Consider the following 18,613-nt stretch of genomic DNA (forward strand, 5'->3'; position numbering starts at 1 on the left):
TGATTTGACGCAGGGGTCGCGCTAGTGCGAGGCAGCGGGCCGGATATGTGGGCACCACGTGGATGCCGAGCGCTTAATGATAGATGCTGTAACAGACATTGCGGCTTCTGCCTGCAGGATAGGTGCGATGCTAAGGCGAGTGCCAATCGCCGGTTTGTGATGTTGTATGAGGGACGAAGCCATCCACTCACGCTGGGCGTGTAAAAGCGGCACACTAGGAGGTATCAAGCACTTTGCCTCGCGGATACATCTGCCACTGTCTGGGGTGCTTCAACGAGTTTCCACATAGTCCAAAGGTGAAGGGTTTCTATCTGGTTCAGATCCATGAAAATGTATTGAAGCACTTCATGCAGTGGCAGACAGGTATACACACAGGCTGAACTTGAACAGCGTGCCACTGTTATCATACCCAGCGTGGGCGGATACTTCGTACCTGTAGCCTCAGGCCGATGCACGTGATCCGATCCGATCCGATCTAATCAGATCAACCATCATCGACATCGTGAACGTGGGTCTTCACTACGATGCCTCAGAAATTATCCCCACTCCCACAATGGGCTCCTCAGTCTCCAAAGGCGCTCGCGCAGCCGGCAACGCCGCTCGCAAATACCCCACACGAGTCACCAATGCCACAAACACGCCTTCTTCCGCTCCTCCAGTAGCACCAGGCGGCCGACCTGGACCTACCGTGCATCCGACACCACAGGCAAGCCAGGCCAAGACTGAGGGTAAGTCAATCTATTTCTCGGCGCTTCGCATCATACACAATTGCTAACCAACAAACCTCCACAGCAATAAACCTCGACGGCCAAGACCCAACCTTCGCCGCCCAACTCCGCTCCCTCGGCGCCGTCCAACCAAACCCCCACTACTCCTCCACCTCAACATCCCCTCTAGACCCCCAACGCTCCGCGGACACAGACTACACTTCCCAGCCCACGTCGCAGTACCCTTCCGCGTACCCCGACCCAAGCACCAACCCCGCGCTGACCGTGCTCGCGGCGCGGACAAGACTGCAGGAGCTGGCGGAAGAAGAGCTGTCGCAAACGGGCCGGAGGGGCTTCCAGGGGCGGTCGTTTGTGGATGTCGCGGCCGTAAGGCAGGCTATGATGCTTGTGCAGCGGGGGGAGACGCAAAGTAAGGCGGAGGAGACGGTGGGGTTGAAGAAGGGGAGGTTGGGGGCGCTGGGAAGGGGGATTGTGGAGGCTGTGTGAATTTGATGCAGGGATATCAAGTGTATAATACTGTATTGGTTGGATGGGCGTATTATAAGCATGGGGGAAACCCTGGTTACAGGATGTAGGATTACGACCAAGAAGGCGTATGGTAGGCATTGTCCTGAAGACCGGAGTCGGAAGCATGAATAAGTGGGTCACACTCAGTAATGAGCTCTCCTTCAAGCATGGAGAACTTGGACTAGTCAAACGAGTTTTTATACCATCTGAATCAGACGCGCAGATTGCGCATCATTCAACACAATGAAGCATCAGAGCTATGTCTCAACCCCCCAGAGCACTGATCCTGAACACCTGCATCCCAACTCCACAAACGACCACACCCACGCCTCTCCCTCCGTCAGCATCCAGAATAGCAAGATCTGCAACGTCCGCCACAGCTGTATCTATTTTACCAGCATTCCTTACGTCTAGTCCTTCAACGCCTGGCTGAGTGCAATCGATGCTGATAATCCACAAGATAACTCGCTGGTCAGTGCCCGACGTGACGAGCTGCAACTCCCGCGCAAGGGATTGATCCGAGTCAGCATCTGCTCGAATCATAGTTGGAACGGTAGGCAGGAAAGCACACGCCGTCACAGCGGCTGTGTGGGCGCGTGGGACCAGGAGTGTCGACACGTTTGGCGACGAAGGCTCAGCAGTTAAGCGGATGAGCGTGACGCCCAGTGCTCCATCATCGCCACCTGTGACGAGTAGTGTGATTTCGGGCGATATGGGCTGGTATGCAAGCGTTTTGGCCGTGTTTTGGTGGATCTTAGTGCGCGAGGAGTGGATGAGAGGGTCAGATGAAAAATCCCAGAATGCAACGTGTCCATCAGTTCCTGATGTGAGGAGTATCTGGGGCGAGAGGAAAATGGAATGAGTGAGGCATGAGGTGAGGTAGACTCCAGTGTGAAGGAGACTCCATGGAGAGGGCGAGGAGGGTATATACGAGTAGATCTAGGAGGGAATATCAGTAATGGCAGAGTCGATGGAAAGGATCAAAACGTACTCTGATAGTGGAGTCTGAATATGCCATCGAGATGACATATTGCCTCCCTGGTCTTTTAACATCCTCCACACTCTGCTTGCGTACCGAGAAGCTCATTATGCGCAGGTCTGGTACGTCACTTTCCGACTCGCAGACAGCCTCGCAGACGACACCTACACCAATAATTGGAAGCATACGGATACGCCATACGAAGAACTCTTCACGGCCACCGCTGCTAAAGAGATATTTGCCATCCTCGGACCATGCTAGGTGCTGTATACCAGTCATGTGCTTCCGCAACGTCCGTAGACATCGGAGGCTGGATAGAGACGCTGATGTCAGTCCATGGGATGTATACTCAAAGATCTTGATGTCGGTATCCTCAGCGCCGGTTGCAATCAGCTGTATGGATCCGTCATTGTTCGGAATATGCGGCGAAACGGCAACGGCCTTGATCTCCCGTCCATGCCCGCCACTCCGAAGAACCTTGTGTGATGCTTCGCCGCGATGGCATACTCTCATGTTGGCTGCTTGGGTCCAGACAAGAGTTCCGCCAGGGCCTGAAGGACTAGGGTCAAAGGCCCAGTTCCTGTGAGCACCTCCGCATTCGACTGTCATGACCTCTTCTTCATTACTTTCGTCGAGGAGGATAAACTGGGTACCTCGGAAGCCATAGACCATCAAATTTTCATTTCGAACGTAAACCCCCTCAATGTTTGGGCCGAACGGGAGGTTCGTCTTGTGAACTAACTTTGCTTGTCCGCTTTCGAAGTCGACTTGATGAGCCGCGCACGAGCCGTCTCTACCAACAGAGATCAAATAGCCAGAGGACGTTGGCTCTTCGGCATTGGCGGAGGACTTCCAAATCATCGAAGTGACTGTTTCTTTTCCATGGACGTTTGGCAGCACGTCAACCAAGGGTGCTAGCAAGGAATCACTTCTTTCTGTGTCTCTTGGGGTAGCTGGAAGGGCGTAGCACGCAACCGATCCCGATCGACTTCCGACAAACATGTATTCTTCAGTTCCAGCTCCCTGAGTCTGTGCAATAGTCGTGCTGGTGGCCACAAAGCTTGACTGTCCTGGTATGGATAAGGGTATCTCCTCTACTACGCTGAAGAGCAACCCGGAATCCCGCTCACTTGCGGGCGATTGATTGGACGAATCTTCTCCCGCTTCCAGCCCAGATATGGTGGGTGTAGCCTTGATATTCTCGGATTTGGAGGGGCTAAGCAGGAGAAGGGTGGCTTGTGGTCCCCCTATCAAAGTGACTAAAAGATAAAAGCTCTCTTTGTCGCAACGGAGAGCCTTATGCGGGAACAGGCCTCCTACTTTCCTACCTGCCGAGTAGATGTGTTTTGGGCTAGAAGACTTCGGAATAGCATATACGTCTCCTGTAGTGCCAGCAAAGAATGCAATCTCGTGAGATGCCAAACTGGCAGTGATTGAATACCCTTTGAGGGTCGGTATCTGGTGGAACGATAAAGACGTTATCCTATTCTCACTGACTAGAGACTTAGAGACATCCACGGGAGGACTGCTGCTCCCTTCCACGCCATGGCCCCCTCCGTCGTGTCGCACGGAAACACGGGCGGGAGGCGAGCTAAGTTCTGTTTGCCTTGTGATTACCCTCCCTTCATTAGTCGTGAGTAGAACTAATCTCTGAGCAATAAAACTGTAGCTGCGAAAGATGTCGGTCTTTTTAGAGGACTGGATGCTCCCAACAATATCTTCCATTGTCTGATTGTCATCAAAGGTTGTATTTGTTGTGGAGACCGTTTTTGCATCCGGGAAATACATAATGATCTTGCTATCTGCGGCTCCAGTCACAATCTGGCTCAGTTGTTCTCTCGAGTAGTCCAGCGATAAGGACCACATATTCTTGCCTGTGTGGAATGCTGCGGATCTTATTTCTTTGAGATTAAAGGGGAGTGTCGAAGTGTCAGGAACGATACTATGAGTTTCCTTAGGTACCAGATCCCATATTCTTGAGGTTGCATCTTCTCCGGTCGATATCATCTGAACAGCGTCGACACTATGGCCAGCAATACACCCTGGTTTGAGAAACTGAACTGTCCAAACTCGGGAGCTATGACCCCAGCCGATGGCCAGACAAAGCTGATCGGATTCTCCTGTGATTGGCAGATTGGCTCCGAAGCCAGTCTCACGTTCATGTGGCGAGTCCAACGTGTTGATAATAGGAAGCTCGGAGATATCCCAAATGCGTATTGAGCGATCATCACTACAACTAGCGAGTAACCGCTTAACCTTGGTATCGTCTTCTAAGACCAGCTTCTCGGATATCTGGACGCCGAAGACCGAGCCCTCATGGCCTGTGAATACGTGATGCAATTGGGCGCTTGATGAGCTTTCGTGCGACTCTGACCATGACCACACGAGTATCTCGCCAAAGGCCGTTCCTGCAGCTATCAAAATGTGATTGGCTGATGTCCATGATAGATGGGCCGCGTATAAGATACACCTAGAGCTCGCAGTGAGCTCGTCTAGATGGATTTCCAAGGCACTACTTCAAAGAGTTAGCATCTATTCAATCTCCTGCTAGCATTGCGCTATTAGAGTTTAGTAGATTCTATGTATTACCTTAGAGTATCTGTAGCTGTAGGCGTTGAAGATGGTTCAAATTTTAAGTTCAATCGAAGAAGCGCATTATGTGCAGTGATTGCGGCCACAGTCCGTCGCTCGATGAGAGTTGAAGAAGTTGAGATACTACTAGGTGCAAGACGAACGTCAAGTATCCAGTCGGGACATTTCAAGACTAGAGATAGATGAAAGATTGCGAACTCTTCCTGAGGAAGACTGCCTTTCCTGGTGTCATCGAGCTTCGAGAAATGTAGCCTCAAAAGACGAACGTAGCAGCCTCCGTGAATTAGAAGTACGATAGAAGAGTCTGATTGCGAACAAATCAGTATGCCATGAATTGCTTGCTTCCGAAAGATTTGTTGAGAGGCTGTTAACTTGGATGACTTGTGATGAAATAATTGAAGAAAAGGTCCTTCTGCTGCAAACAGATATTGGTCGCAGAAGGCTAAGGCTGTCACGGGAACACGGATGCATTCATACTGGGATGGGTCAGTAGGGCCTCAAGACAGGACGATCTTTGACGCACATCTATGGACTGCGACATTGAAGGGTGTGGCGATCAAAAGCCGTGATAGAATTTTGGTGTTGAGAAACTGAGTCAGCCCCGGGAAAACTTCCCCTCCGTGGCGACGTCACCCCAAACTTTTGTCTCTCCACCTCGAACATATTATTTTATTAACAGCAACTCCAAGTGATACCCAGGACGAAACTCGACCGTCAGGATGTCTCTCGGTCCATCAGAAGCAAATGTTGACAGCCTAACGGCTGAACAGCAGGAGAATTTCGAAGATGTAAGTACCCACAGATATCGAGTAACCCCACCAGAATGAGATGGAATACGTTGGCTCACGTTCACTACGCACAGATCGAGAAGCAATTTGCAGTCAAAGGTCCGTCTACTTCAATGATCAATTCACTTCAAAACTCACTGCCTCTAGTGGTACAACATATGGAAGCATACTGGTCGATACTCGAGAAGATGCGCGGATCGACTCTGCGCCTTACGAGACTGGACAACGAAATCTACGAGCACTTCAAGAAAGAGTTCCCCGACTTCGATGCGAAGGCTACAATCAATGAGGACGAGATGAAGAGCAAAGCGGGCAAGGAGCGGTGGCGGAACTTCATTAACACATATGAGGAAAAAGTGGCGGATTACAACTTCGGGACAATGGTTCGGGCGAATCCCAAGTTTGAATACGCTGAAAAGGATGAGGTTATATTTGCTGTCCGCATGCAGTTCTATGCGATAGAGATCGTCCGGTAAGCCCGATTCCGTGTCATCGTTGGGGTTTCTTGTACTCACATCCGCAAGAAATCGGGAAGGACTTAACGACTGGATCTACGAAAAAGCGGAAGCCGAGAGGAAAGAAAAAGCTAGCAAGAAGTGAGCGGCAAGCTCATGCGCCATCAATATACCCTACGGCCACGTGCGGCCATGCGACATGAACAAAGCCGGCACGAATATTTCGGCCGTCATAGTAGGTGGGCCTTTGTTCTCTCCCAAGATCGTACATAGAACGAGGGAGGGAGGATCCCGCACCACGACTCTCAACCTTTTGACCTCGAGTTGTTGGAGTGGATGTAAATTGGGTTGACTAGTCACATTATGAGATGAATGAGTGAAGACACTCCTAGATTTGCTCAAAGTGAACAAAGTGAGTGGTGAGATTTGATGGCATTCGGGACGGGAACCCTTTCCGGGCGGCGCAGAACAATATTAAGCCAAAACAATGCGATTTCTGAAGCTGGCCAATCAACGTCTTTGAGCCACTCATGTGGGCAATTCCTCGAAACGCCCATTTCTAAGGTCCATGTCTATCGCAGCGTCCATCCGATAAACCTATTCCTCCCAATTTCTTGCGACATTCGACACTGTGTCTTCGATCAATAATGGGACGCGCGGAGCTCACCGAGGAGCGCAAGTCGCGGACGGAAACCCACGAATTCGAAGAAGGCAAAAACCAGGATGTGGATACTACCGAATTGGAACACATCCGCAAGGCGGGCTGGAAGGCGCTCTTCAGCTTCACAACCAGAAAGCACTTGGGGATCCTGGCGTCTGCGACGATCTCAGCTATGGTCTTCGGCCTGGTCCTCCCAGCAGCCTCGGTCTTGCTAGGCTTAATAGTGAACCAATACACCAACTTCGGCGCGCGAAGAATCTCTGGTGACGAGCTTCTGAGGAATGTTTCGAAGTATTGCATCTACTTGACAGTCTTGGGAGCCACTTCATGGGTCACAAACATATTCAGTCAAACGCTATGGTTGACCTTTGGGGAAATGCAGGCGAGAAGCGCAAGGGATCGCATGTTCAAAAATCTTCTCTCAAAAGATATTGAATGGTATGACATGAGGAGGAATGGAATAGGCGCATTTTTGCCAAGAGTACAAACGTAGGTCTGAAATGATTTTAGTAAGTACCTGTGTTGACATCGATCAGGCAAATCCGCGAGCTTCAACTGGCAGCCTCCCAACCCATGGCAGAAGCGGTCCAATGCCTTTCCACAGGCATCGGAGCTATCATACTCGCACTGGTCTTCTCCTGGAACCTGACCCTCGTCATCATAGCCACGGTGCCGATCGTGTTCATTGTGATGACTATCCTGTCAGCTCGAATCGGCCCACATGTTCACGAACAAGGAGAGAGGCTTCAAGGAGCGATGAAGTACGTCACAAATGCCTTCCGGAGTATTGAGATGGTCAAATGCTTCAACGGACAAGAATCTGAACTTGAGAGATACACCCGAGCTATTAGAGAGGCTGCAAAGAGCTACACCAGACAAGCCAGCTTGAAGTCAATGCAGTTGGCGTTTCTGCAGTTTTGCACGCTTTCGGTCTTTGTACAAGGATTTTGGTATGGGAGCACACTCATTGCGCGTGGAAAGCGGAGCCCTGGCCAAGTCATAACCACCTTCTGGTGTGCTTTGGTGGCAGTCCAGGCTGTGACGTCGTTCATTCCTCAACTGATAGTTATTGAGAAAGGCCGAGTTGCGGGTGCAAAACTTCGAGCGGTGATGGCTCAGATGCAGGCGGAATCGAATGCAACCGGGGATGATGGCGGGATCAGACCAACTCTGTGTAAGGGAGACATTGAATTCGATAAAGTAAGTAGCGTATGTCGAACGAATACGCAGGACGTACTAATCAAGTCCTAGGTATCCTTTGTCTACCCTACGCGTCCTTCACAACTGGCGATCAAAGATGCGAGCATGTTCTTCCCTGCCGGAGAGACTACATTCGTAGTAGGCAGAAGCGGTTCTGGGAAAAGCACTCTTGGGCAGTTGCTCTTGCGATTCTACGATCCCCTGGAGGGCACCATTCGACTGGATGGACAGCCGCTGAAATTAATCGATGCCCACTGGCTCCGTGAAAACGTTACCCTGGTGGAACAACATAGTGTACTATTCGACGACTCGATATACAACAACATTGCGATCACAAGGTCCAAAAACGGAATGCCCGAACTCGATAGTGTCAAGGAGGCTGCTCAGTTTGCTCTGCTCCAGCAAACGATCAATGACCTCCCCGATGGCTTCGACACGATTGTTGGTTCGAAAGGGAGCACATTGAGCGGCGGCCAAAGACAACGTGTCGCTTTGGCCCGGGCCCGGCTTCGAGATACAGCAATTCTCATCCTAGACGAGTCTACTAGTGCGTTGGATTACATCACAAGATCATTGATGCTCGAAGCTATTCGAGCCTGGCGTCGTGGCAGGACAACGATCGTCATTACCCACGACATATCTCAGATCCAGCCCCAGGATTATGTTTTCGTTCTTGACAACGCCCAAGTCGTCCAAGAAGGATACAGGAAAACGATGGAGGAAGTTAAAGGCTCGCCATTCTATACATTCTTGACAGAGCCGGTGCCTTCGCCAACACAATCGCTAGATGACGCAGACCCTCTGGATAACTTCGAGGAACGATCTTCTTGGACTGTGTCCGGGTTAGGCCTGAAAGGGATACATTTTCCAGCTCAAGACGGTAGTCGTCTATCAGATGAATCAATCGATCCTCTAGATGCGTATCTGCAAGAGCGTTCCGAAACGCCCATGAGGCCGATCTCAGCGGTATTTGCTAGTCCTCTGGGTCAAGACCCTCGGAGATTATCTACGGCTCATCACACCTCACCGTACTGGAGATTCACCGCGAACAGCCTCAGCGCAGAACCAAACTCAGCAACCATTCGTCAAGGATCTACACACGACCTCGAGAAGTATACATTCGTCGATCCAGATCCCAAAGTCTTGCCAAAGCCCTCTCCTAGGGCGATCAGTCGCTCGGGGACACCAGTCCAGCGAATGGTCTCGGGCGCAGATAGACTGGCCGCTAGGGCGAGGGAGTCGACAACTAGCGATAGCCCTCCAGCGAAGATATCGCGCGGTAGAAGTGTACGCCAATTACTACGGAACCACCAGCATCCGCGACACCAGGCTGTGAAGCCACTTAGTACACTGAAGATTTTATCCACTATCTGGCCACAACTAGATTGGCTGGCTCGCCTATATCTTGTTTTGGCATTCCTTACTGCATGTGTGCATGCTGCTGCTACCCCAGTTTTTTCGTATGTCTTCGCTCATCTCATCTCTACGTTCTACATTTCGACGAATCGCAGCCAGAACGCCATGATTTACTCGCTATCAATCCTGGGCTTAGCGTTTGTCGATGGCGCCGCGACCTACGTCTTCCACTTTCTTTTTGAGTATACCGCGCAGGTTTGGATTACCAGCACGAGGATCGAAGCAATGAAACGGCTGCTCGACCAACCCCGACAATTCTTCGACGAACAAGGCAACGAGGTGTCGATTTTGGCTGAATGTCTGGATCATTTCGCGGAAGAAACTCGCAACATGCTTGGCCGTTTCACAAGCATTATCTTCGTTGTGGTTTTGATGATGCTCATCGCCCTGGTTTGGAGTCTAATTTCTTGCTGGAAGTTGACTCTGGTCACCATTGCCATTGCTCCAATCATGTATGCTGTGAGTGCAAGTTACCATAGCATTAGTGGGAAGTGGGAAGGCCACTCAAACGAGGCAGACGAAGCTGTGGGGATAGTACTCCATGAGACGCTGACAAATATTCGGACTGTCCGCGCTCTCACGCTAGAGAAGGTCTTCCATCGGAAATACGTAGATGCCACCACCGCCGCCCTCAAAACTGGACTGAAAAGAGCACTTTACTCAGGAATCTTCTTTGGACTCAGCAACGCTTGTATGCTATTTTTCCAGGCCTTCCTGTTTTGGTACGGATCCACCCTCATGAAGTCCGGCGCCTTCAATGCCACAGATGTCATTCAGACCCTCACCATCCTTCTTATGAGCACAAACTATGTTACCACAACGATAGTGTTCATCCCCCAAATTGGAGCGGCACAGGATGCAGCGGCACGCCTTCTACGTCTTGCCAATTTGTCACAAAACTCACACGAGCATGTTGGCACAGTACAAATTTCATCTGCTGGAAGCATTGTCTTGCATAACCTCAAATTCGCGTACCATTCGCGGCCCACTCATTCTGTGCTCCATCAAATCAACATGGAATTCCCCCCTAGTAGCTGCATCGCCATTGTAGGAGCTTCAGGCTCCGGAAAGTCCACCGTCGCCTCCCTTCTCCTCAATCTATACCCATCCGACCCCAGCAACTCCAAGCCGACCGAAATCACCGTCTCCGGCCGCGACCTGAAGCGCATCCACACGCCCACCCTCCGTTCTCTCGTCTCAATAGTCTCCCAGAACCCGACTCTCTTCCCCGGCACCATCGCCGACAACATCGTCTACGGCCTTCCCTCTTCTTCCCCACACACAGCCCTGCCAAACATCCGCATGGCAGCCGCGGCCGCCGGCATCGACGACTTCATCGAGAGTCTGCCATCCGGCTACTTCACCGTCGTAGGCGAAGGCGGCATGGGCATCTCCGGCGGCCAAGCCCAGCGCATCTCCATCGCTCGGGCTCTGGTTCGTCACCCAGATGTCCTAATCCTCGACGAAGCGACCAGCGCTTTGGACGTCGAGTCTGCGACTATCATCCGCGAATCCATCCGGAGGCTCATCGCGGACGCCCAGAACGACGCGGCGTCCTCGTTTCGGAGGCCCTCAGTACCTGATACAGCGAGTTTGGCGGGAAGTCACGGCGGCGAGGGTTCGAGAAGTATGACTGTGATTATCATTACGCATTCGCGCGCCATGATGGAAATCGCGGATAAGATTGTTATGTTGGATCAGGGGTGCGTTGTCGAGGAAGGTGGGTTTGAGGAGCTGAGGCGGCGGAAGGGGGAGTTTGCGAGGTTGTTGGAGTTTGGGGGGCTGGATGATGGGCAGATGCAGGTTGAGAGGGAGAGACTGGAGACGGGGTGGAAGGGGAAGGCCAAGGATGTGAGGAGTTGAGGTTGGAGTAGTCCGGGGGTCCTCGGGTAAGCTTCTCAATAGTTTGCGGATTCAAATATGAACTTGTTTTCCTGTCTAACTAGTCATTGCATATAAAGGCTCCAGGCTAATATCGTTCTAACGTCTAAGCTGGAGTGCTCGACGTGAGTCTCATTTTGCTTGGGCTGCTTCAACTAAAGCTAAAGATTTCACTCTTGAACAACGGTTCATCTTTCGCTTATTCTAAGGGTATGGCAGATCGTGGCAACTCTCACGGCGAAGCCTTGGGAAGCGAGGCCATAGCTGATTCTCGTTCGTTGGCAGTAGGCTTTTACTGTTGAAACCATCTCAGACGGTCGAACTGCGACCGTACCGGCGGCTTTCCTGCGGAGAAGCCGACAGGAGGGCAGATTTATGGGCTTGAGCAGAGATTCCACTGTGAGCGGGTATGATGGTAGCAGAGGTCGACACAACTTTACAGGCAAACATCATTGGAGAGGGCAGACCTATGGTGCTGGGAAAGGACTTTCTAATTCGTAGTTCGAGGGCGAATGTGACAGCTGGTTTCAGACTCAAGCTTGGACTTGTAAATCTATTAGGTATACAGATCTAAAGGCTCAGCCTCAGCGTCACGTCATTCTCCTTTTCGTCACGTATATGAACACAGTCATTCATCTCAATACGAGATCATATTCAATTCTAACCACTTTCCTCTCAGCTGGCTGTAAAGCCAGCAGTCAGAACAGGATCTTTGCTGGCGTTGTAATCTGAAGCTTTCACGCCCGATGGGTCCACTGCAGGAGAAATCTGAGATGGGATAGGGCGTAACTTGAAAGGTGGGAGACGACCACTCTTCCATGGTGATGAAATCGGCGCCTTTCGCGGAGACGCTGAAAGGAGGATGGATTTTGTGGCCTGTGATGGGTGTTCATTGACAGTACGCTGAGCCGTCTGAGCCACCGGCAAATCTAATCGGCGAAGCCTGCAGAATAGAGGCTATTGTTCCAACCTTCATGGGGCTTGGGGAAGAAGTATTCATGGAAGCACGCAGCTTTTGGGGAGACAGTTCCGCTACAAAGGGTGAAAGGGTGCGACTCGGAGCACCATCAAGTCTCAAGCCACTCAAAACTGCCCGAAATCGACACCTTTTGATAGCCGCATTTCCACAACACAATAAGATAACAAGCTTTTGAAAAGCTAGGCGTGCTGATGGTTGCTGGAAGGCTAAAAAAATCATTGTGCACGTGTGGTGGCTGCGCAGCCAACTCATGGATTTTAGTGGTGACTTGATTCTGCACTTGGCCGCATCCTTTGTAGGCGCGGGTATCTCCGTAGCATAGGTAAACATAGTCCAAAGGCGGCCACAGCGGGTGAAAGTTGATTCGGAGTGCTGAAGAGCATGGTTCCCATTCTAACCTGGCCAATTTTGTTGCTGCCAAAAGTTGCGTGCTGGAGGGTTGATTTGGAGTGCTAGAGAATAGCTTTCTGGCTGGTGTTTCAGCATGAAGCTTCTTTTAAGGGCCTTTGAGCAAGGGCTGAGCAAGGTGAGGGCTTCGACGGACCCACTGCTTTGGAAGTCTGAGATTGTATAGGGTGCAATTTTGAAGGGGGGAGAGGCGCAAAATTCCATGGCGACGACACTGATGCCTTTCGGGGAGAAGCTAACATGAGGGAGAGGTGCAAGCTTCCACGGTGACATTACTAATGCCTTTTAGGGAGAAGTGTGGATTTGTCGGCCTATAGTTCGCGCTCACTGGCAGTAGGCAGGGCTGTTGGGACCACCTCGGACAGCTTTAAGAAGTAGCAAATCTGATAGGAGAAGCCTTTAGAAGAAAGACAATCGTTCCGACCTTCATAGGGCTGTGCTGTGGGATAGAAGTTCTGACTGACGAAATCAATTTGGACTTAGACAGTTGGATGGAAATGCAAACCTCACAAGCGAGGCCTTTAGAAGAAAGGCGATGGTTCCGAACTTGATCGCGGTGTGCTTCGGGGTGGAAATGGACCCAACGTGTTGGAGAACTGAGGTCGTACGGAATGTAACTGTTATGGTGGGAGGGAGAGGACCAGTTTCCACGGCGAGAGTACTGGTGCTTTTCGAGGAAATACAGGGCATAGTTGAGGAACTGATGTTGGTGGTCATTGGTGGTAGGCTTATCGCAAAACAGAACTTGCAAAGAGAGACTTCAAGCAGCGACTTAGTAGTCTCGAGGGGTTTCGGTGGGCCCGCTGTTGTAGAAAGCAGAGATTGCGCAGGATGTAATTTGAAGGGCGAGAGTGGAATAATCTTGCCGGTAAGCTTCCTTGGTAGAGGCTTTGAAGAATGATACAGTCGGCTCAAGTGACTTTGATGGGGAAGCTTCACTGCCTTGTGTAGGGTTCAAGTTGAGGGGTGGCAGAGCAGCAGGCTTCTATGGCAACAATCTTGGTGCTTTATAGGAGACGCTGACAGCAGCGCAGGTCTGGAGGCTTGTACTCCAGGTCTGCTGGTAGTAGGCTTGGGTGATGGAGTCACCGTATGAGCTATGTCGCGACTGTGTAGGGTGTAATTGAAATGGGAGGAAAGGAGCAAGCTTCTATGGCGATAGTACCGGTGCTTTTGGAGACACCAGCAGGAAGGCATATTTGACGGCTTGTAGTCCAGTTCTGCTATATTAGGTTGAATAATGAAGCCACCTTAAACTTGGATGGTTCGATAGATGTAGCAAAGCTTACGGGCGAGGCCTTTAGAAAAGAGGCTATGGCGGGTTCGCGTTCGCTAGGAGCAGACTTGACGCAAAATGGGGCTTGCTGAGTGAAGCTTTAAAGAAGATTCCATAGGGTGCGGGTATGTTGGCGCCCGAAGAAGACATTCCTTTACAAGCCACCATAATGGAGAGGGCAGAATTATGGTGCTGGAGAAGGGTTTCCGATTCGTAACGGGAAGGCGAATGGTATCTTCGCTAGCATCATGATATTGAGCTTTCACGGCGACGTTTTGAATAGTGACTTAGTGGGCGGAAGTGGCCTCGGACCTGTAGCCTGACTGATAGCGACAGCGACAGAGCAAGCTGGAGCCAGATGAGACGGAAGCTGCCTTACTCGGAGTCGCAATTTGGAGCTTCCGTGGGTACGCTGGTGACTGGGGAGCTTCCCCATGATCTCTTCCAACACAGAATATATCGTTCTTGAAGATCGGGGATGCTTCTGAGGAGAGAGCCAGCGAGTTGGGAACGTGTCGAAGGCCCAGCCCTCAATGTCAAGCTCGGACTCAGAACGAATATAGACCAATGTGAGAATGGAGCAGCCTCAGCCTGGGTCACGATCTGGACACGGCGAGGAGTGAGTTCAAGGATGGATTTAGCGAGTTGAGAGGGTTTCGATGGGCCTGTGGGCAGCGTTGTTCCTAGACTCGGAGTGTGTTGGATGGAATTCGGACCGATGAGATTTAGGTACCTCTGCTCCGGATCGTGATCTGCTCGGGTGGAACTGGCGAGTAGTTGCTTTGAAAAGAGATCCAATGGTCTGGGAAGGCTTCGATGGCCCAGCCTCATTGTGAAGCTCGGCAGGAGGTCGTTGAGGGCAGTTGGTGTTCAGGTTGAGGAACGTTGGTGTTCAGCTGGGGAAGCTTCTAAACAATACTTGAAGTACGATAGATGGGAATTTACGCTATTTCTTCAGTGAAGAAGGTGCTTCACAACGCAGAGGAAAGTCTAACTTTGATTGCGCGTCAGGTGGTGACTGCTTAGAGATGGCCAGCCCGCTCAGCAGCTATGAGACTGAATGAAGGCAAGTTTGGGTTAAGTTTCGACGAACGTGTTAAGGCGCAACACAAGATGCTAAGAAGTGGTTCATAATTGAGCATATTTGGATAGATAATGCTGTTCAAATGGGCAGAGCATGGTTGAGAGTTCTTGACAACGGTGGAATTACCTCGCGGGCAGAATTTGACAAGTACTTTGAGACGCTACAGAGAGTGGTAAGAAAGGGTTAACAGAGATACTTCGTACCTGCACAGTAAAGATTATATAACAAAGAAGGCGAGGTTGTCGGGGGTGGCCTAGCAAGGATAATAGCCATCAGAAGGATAGCCACACTATTACCTACAAGACTAGGACACGAGTTTAGGACGCCGTCCTTTTTGTTTCGTCCCGCTTCCTTATAAGGTGTTGAAGCACCACCGGCCAAGCAGACCGACGGTTAGCGTGTGAGAACTCTCTGATTTAAGCTTTAAGGGACTTTACATCTTGTTGATATTTTTAGAATGCAGCGAGGCACCTCCAACGGTGGTAACTAACTGTGCCCAGGCTTTTGGCAAGGTGCTGCATTATCTTTACCGGGTGGCTCAGCGAGCTTGATAGTCGTTCAAACTGATAGGATTCGCATCTCTGAAAAATTGTTGAGGCACTATAGACGATGGCGAGAAAGTGTACACAGGGGTATGTGCCTACTGTGTTCAAAGGGCTGCAGCCGGCGGAGGAGCCCCATCAAGCTATAGGGCAGTTCAAACCAGTGAGACTACACTACATTCGGACTGCTAAAGAAGCGTCAGGGCACCACAGGCGGCGGCGAGATGGTGTACGCAGATACTGGTGTTATAAAGAGCTGCAGCTGTTTGAGACGCCCCGATCAAGTCCAACGATATTCCAAAATGATGAGATTTCATCAAGCTTGCATCTATGAGAGGGCATTGAGGCACCACAGACGGCGACGGAAAGGTGTACACAGAATCAAGTCTAACGGTACTCCAGCATGATGAGATTTGATTTAATTTGGATTTGTGAAAGTGAATTGAAGCACCTCGAACAGCGGCATCACGTGGCGCGGCAAGTGCCAACCTTGTGCCGATCGGCGGTGGGGCGGGCAGAATAAATTCGTTGCTGGGCCAACCGCTCCTGCCCTCTCCTCTTCATCACACTTTCCATCAAGACTTCTCACCACGCTTTCATCTCCCAACAACCCCACACAACCCCGCACAGCTCCATCGCCACTTCTTCCACCTCCATCCACCTCCCGCCATCCGTCGCACGTTCTTCGAAGGTGCCACGATGGTTCTTACCCGCGCGCAGAGGAACGCGCAGTCGGCAGCGGTTGCTGAGCCAGCACCGCCAGCGCCACCTGCAGCTGCCAAACCAGCCCGCAAACCCGCCGCCAAGCCGGTTCCCAAGGCTGCTCCGAAGCCTGCTCCGAAGCCTGCTCCCAAGGTTGCTCCGGTCCCGAAGCCTGCACCGAAGTCCACGTCGAGGGCAGCAAAGACTCCCATCGAGGCCCCGAAGCCTGCGAAGAAGGCTGCAAAGCCTCCCACCAAGACCGCGAAAACGGCAGAAAAGGTCCCGAAAATCCCGAAAACGACGGCAAAAGCCATCTCAAAGGCCCCGTCGAAGGCCCTCTCCAAGGCTCCCATCAAGGCCTCAACAACCACCAAGAAGACCCCAAAGGTGGCTGTCATCACACCCGGCGTCCAGGCAACAATCCGAGTAACTCGGGCGAGAGCGGCCACTATCTCCAAGCTTCCCGTCAAAACAAGTCCCCAAAAGCTGCCTGCTGCCGTGAACACTTCTTCCCCAAGCCCAATGAAGGTTGGAACCATAACCTCTATTCTGCAGGCTTCCCCGATTAGATTCGCCACCTCATTCCTACCATCTGAGGTGGCTCAGACGGCCAACCCCGCCGTCAATGAGCACGAGGTACAGGCCTCCAAATCCACCCTTCTCTCGGCTTCTCCGCGAAAGGCCCCCATATCGTCCCCGTGGAAGATTGCTCCACTCCCTCCTTTCAAACTGCACTCTATCCCGACTCAGATTTCCACTGCAGTTAGCCCGTCGAAGCCCTCCAACCTCGCCGAACCCTTGCTCAAAGCCTCTGCCTTACGCTCTCCAGTGAAGATTGCTTCCCCCAAGAAGAGCGTCACTTGGAACCAAGCCACTCCAGAGGCGAAGTCTCCGGAACCCCAGCCTGCCACAGCTGGACCCCTCGATGGCGTTGTAATCTACCTCGACATTATCCATCACGGCGAAGATGCCTCGGCCTTGTTCGCAGAACTTGTCGAGCCGCTTGGAGCATCACTTGTCTCCCACTGGACGACTGATATCACGCACGTCGTCTTCGGTCAAGGCAGTCAAACCACGCTGGAGAAGGTCGTCGCGGCTCATGGAGCCGTGAAATGTGTGAGCGTTGGATGGCTCATCGAGTAAGTTTCCTTCGAAGACCTGTTTCGAACTTCTGCTAACTCTACGTTCTACAGTTGCGACAAGCACAAGACCTGGCTTGACGAGTCTCACTACCCCACCGATTTGTCTCACATTCCTGGGAGCCAGACCTATCAGTCGCCATTCCCATTCCAGCAGAGCAACACCCCGCTCGCTGCTCGCGTGCCTGGAAGCGCTCCATTGCAGACTCCTTCAAAGACCACTGCTGGAGCTGCTCCACTGGACGACACTCTCGACGACTTTAGCAACAGTCCGATCAGCGACACGCACTGGAGCTTCCCGACGCCTAACATGCAAACTCCTGTCTTCATTCGCAGACTCAACGACGAAGACAAGGAGAACAAGGCCCCAAAGTCCGTTACCGACTCGCCGGAGACTCCGGAGAAACTCGTGCAGAAGTCGGCCCCTCCCAAGCAGACAAACAGGACTCTGCTTGACGTTGGCACCCCGGCCCATAGCGCATTCAAGAGACGCCTGATGGCAGGCAAGAGACGCAGCGAGGAGTTTGCCCCACACATTGGCAGCCCTCTGAAGAAGATGAGAAGGTTCTAGGCGGATGTTCGAGTATTGTTGGTTTTTCAAGCGTGGAGTTGGACGGATCGGCATGATACCCGGAGGCTTATGATGGTTTTTCCGGCGAAAAGGTGGTTACTTTTGTTTCTTTTTCTTTTTCTTTTTCTTTTTCTTTCTGGGTATAGGCAGCTGGGCCCCGTAATGGAGGGCCAGGCTTTGGGTACTTGTTTTCGCGGTTTGGGGGTTTATTATAGCTGGGCCCCGTAATGGAGGGCCAGGCTCTGGGTACTTGTTTTGCTTTTGGCGGTTTATAGCACTGAGCCACAGAGAGCCAGGCTTTAGGTAGATTAATGAGTTGATGATTACGAGTCTCTTGATTCTCTGCTATATGATGAGTGCATTGCTACCTGCTTGACATTGTCTGAAGTCTTCCAACATGGGCTCGGAAGTTAGAATTAGGATGTCACGTTTTGAACAGCGTGAGTTGGATCGGGGTATTAGATACTTTTGAACAATGTGATGGTCACTGGAAGCGTCTTCGCAGTGCCATGTAGCAATTCAAAACACTCCACTCTCCAAGCAGATTCTGGAGCTCCAAACATTACGGCTTTTGCATGAGCCTCTTAATTATGTGCTTTGTGATGAGCGTATTGCTACCTGCTTGATACCGTCTGAAGTCCTCCAACAGGGAGACGCAGAAGTCAGAACAGGATGTTCATGTTTTGAACAAGCGTGAACTAGATC

At 51.4% G+C, this 18,613-nt stretch overlaps 6 protein-coding genes across 6 annotated transcripts; 4 read left to right on the forward strand and 2 right to left on the reverse strand.

The window, feature by feature from the left end:
- The first annotated feature begins 512 nt into the window (after positions 1-512).
- BDZ99DRAFT_566575 (uncharacterized protein) lies at positions 513-1,485 on the forward strand. Its single transcript, XM_033727597.1, has 2 exons — positions 513-728; positions 793-1,485. The coding sequence occupies exons 1-2, from the start codon at positions 554-556 to the stop codon at positions 1,212-1,214; spliced, it is 597 nt and encodes a 198-aa protein (XP_033581573.1). The 5' UTR covers positions 513-553; the 3' UTR covers positions 1,215-1,485.
- Positions 1,388-5,347, reverse strand: BDZ99DRAFT_548638 (WD40 repeat-like protein; the record flags this gene model as incomplete). The annotated part of the gene is made up of 4 exons (XM_033726936.1): positions 1,388-2,174; positions 2,227-4,726; positions 4,804-5,282; positions 5,330-5,347. 4 exons carry the CDS (start codon positions 5,345-5,347, stop codon positions 1,500-1,502), a joined length of 3,672 nt encoding a protein of 1,223 aa, XP_033581574.1. The 3' UTR covers positions 1,388-1,499.
- Positions 5,348-5,511: 164 nt separating this feature from the next.
- BDZ99DRAFT_407880 (DUF757-domain-containing protein) lies at positions 5,512-6,435 on the forward strand. Its single transcript, XM_033716494.1, has 4 exons — positions 5,512-5,594; positions 5,669-5,693; positions 5,742-6,066; positions 6,119-6,435. Exons 1-4 carry the CDS (start codon positions 5,526-5,528, stop codon positions 6,192-6,194), a joined length of 495 nt encoding a protein of 164 aa, XP_033581575.1. The 5' UTR covers positions 5,512-5,525; the 3' UTR covers positions 6,195-6,435.
- A 261-nt stretch (positions 6,436-6,696) lies between these two features.
- BDZ99DRAFT_548640 (P-loop containing nucleoside triphosphate hydrolase protein) lies at positions 6,697-11,189 on the forward strand (the record flags this gene model as incomplete). Its single annotated transcript, XM_033726937.1, has 3 exons — positions 6,697-7,199; positions 7,247-7,910; positions 7,962-11,189. 3 exons carry the CDS (start codon positions 6,697-6,699, stop codon positions 11,187-11,189), a joined length of 4,395 nt encoding a protein of 1,464 aa, XP_033581576.1.
- A 750-nt stretch (positions 11,190-11,939) lies between these two features.
- Positions 11,940-12,603, reverse strand: BDZ99DRAFT_180827 (uncharacterized protein). The gene has a single exon (XM_033713051.1). It carries the CDS (start codon positions 12,514-12,516, stop codon positions 12,097-12,099), a length of 420 nt encoding a protein of 139 aa, XP_033581577.1. The 5' UTR covers positions 12,517-12,603; the 3' UTR covers positions 11,940-12,096.
- Positions 12,604-16,133: 3,530 nt separating this feature from the next.
- BDZ99DRAFT_566579 (uncharacterized protein) lies at positions 16,134-18,238 on the forward strand. The gene is made up of 2 exons (XM_033727598.1): positions 16,134-17,337; positions 17,392-18,238. The coding sequence occupies exons 1-2, from the start codon at positions 16,196-16,198 to the stop codon at positions 17,906-17,908; spliced, it is 1,659 nt and encodes a 552-aa protein (XP_033581578.1). The 5' UTR covers positions 16,134-16,195; the 3' UTR covers positions 17,909-18,238.
- The last annotated feature ends 375 nt before the right edge of the window (positions 18,239-18,613 follow it).

Source organism: Mytilinidion resinicola (assembly GCF_010093595.1).
Source record: "Mytilinidion resinicola strain CBS 304.34 unplaced genomic scaffold BDZ99scaffold_3, whole genome shotgun sequence".
NCBI classification, from domain to species: domain Eukaryota; kingdom Fungi; phylum Ascomycota; class Dothideomycetes; order Mytilinidiales; family Mytilinidiaceae; genus Mytilinidion; species Mytilinidion resinicola.

Excerpts from the sequence above, each read along its gene's own strand:
- BDZ99DRAFT_566575 (XM_033727597.1), top strand. The coding sequence starts at position 554 with ATGGGCTCCTCAGTCTCCAAAGGCGCTCGCGCAGCCGGCAACGCCGCT. Across the intron at positions 729-792 it reads AAGCCAGGCCAAGACTGAGG|CAATAAACCTCGACGGCCAA; the intron begins GTAAGTCAATCT and ends AAACCTCCACAG.
- BDZ99DRAFT_407880 (XM_033716494.1), top strand. The coding sequence starts at position 5,526 with ATGTCTCTCGGTCCATCAGAAGCAAATGTTGACAGCCTAACGGCTGAA. Across the intron at positions 5,694-5,741 it reads GAAGCAATTTGCAGTCAAAG|TGGTACAACATATGGAAGCA; the intron begins GTCCGTCTACTT and ends CACTGCCTCTAG. Across the intron at positions 6,067-6,118 it reads TATGCGATAGAGATCGTCCG|AAATCGGGAAGGACTTAACG; the intron begins GTAAGCCCGATT and ends CACATCCGCAAG.
- BDZ99DRAFT_180827 (XM_033713051.1), bottom strand. The coding sequence starts at position 12,516 with ATGTTTACCTATGCTACGGAGATACCCGCGCCTACAAAGGATGCGGCC.
- BDZ99DRAFT_566579 (XM_033727598.1), top strand. The coding sequence starts at position 16,196 with ATGGTTCTTACCCGCGCGCAGAGGAACGCGCAGTCGGCAGCGGTTGCT. Across the intron at positions 17,338-17,391 it reads AGCGTTGGATGGCTCATCGA|TTGCGACAAGCACAAGACCT; the intron begins GTAAGTTTCCTT and ends TACGTTCTACAG.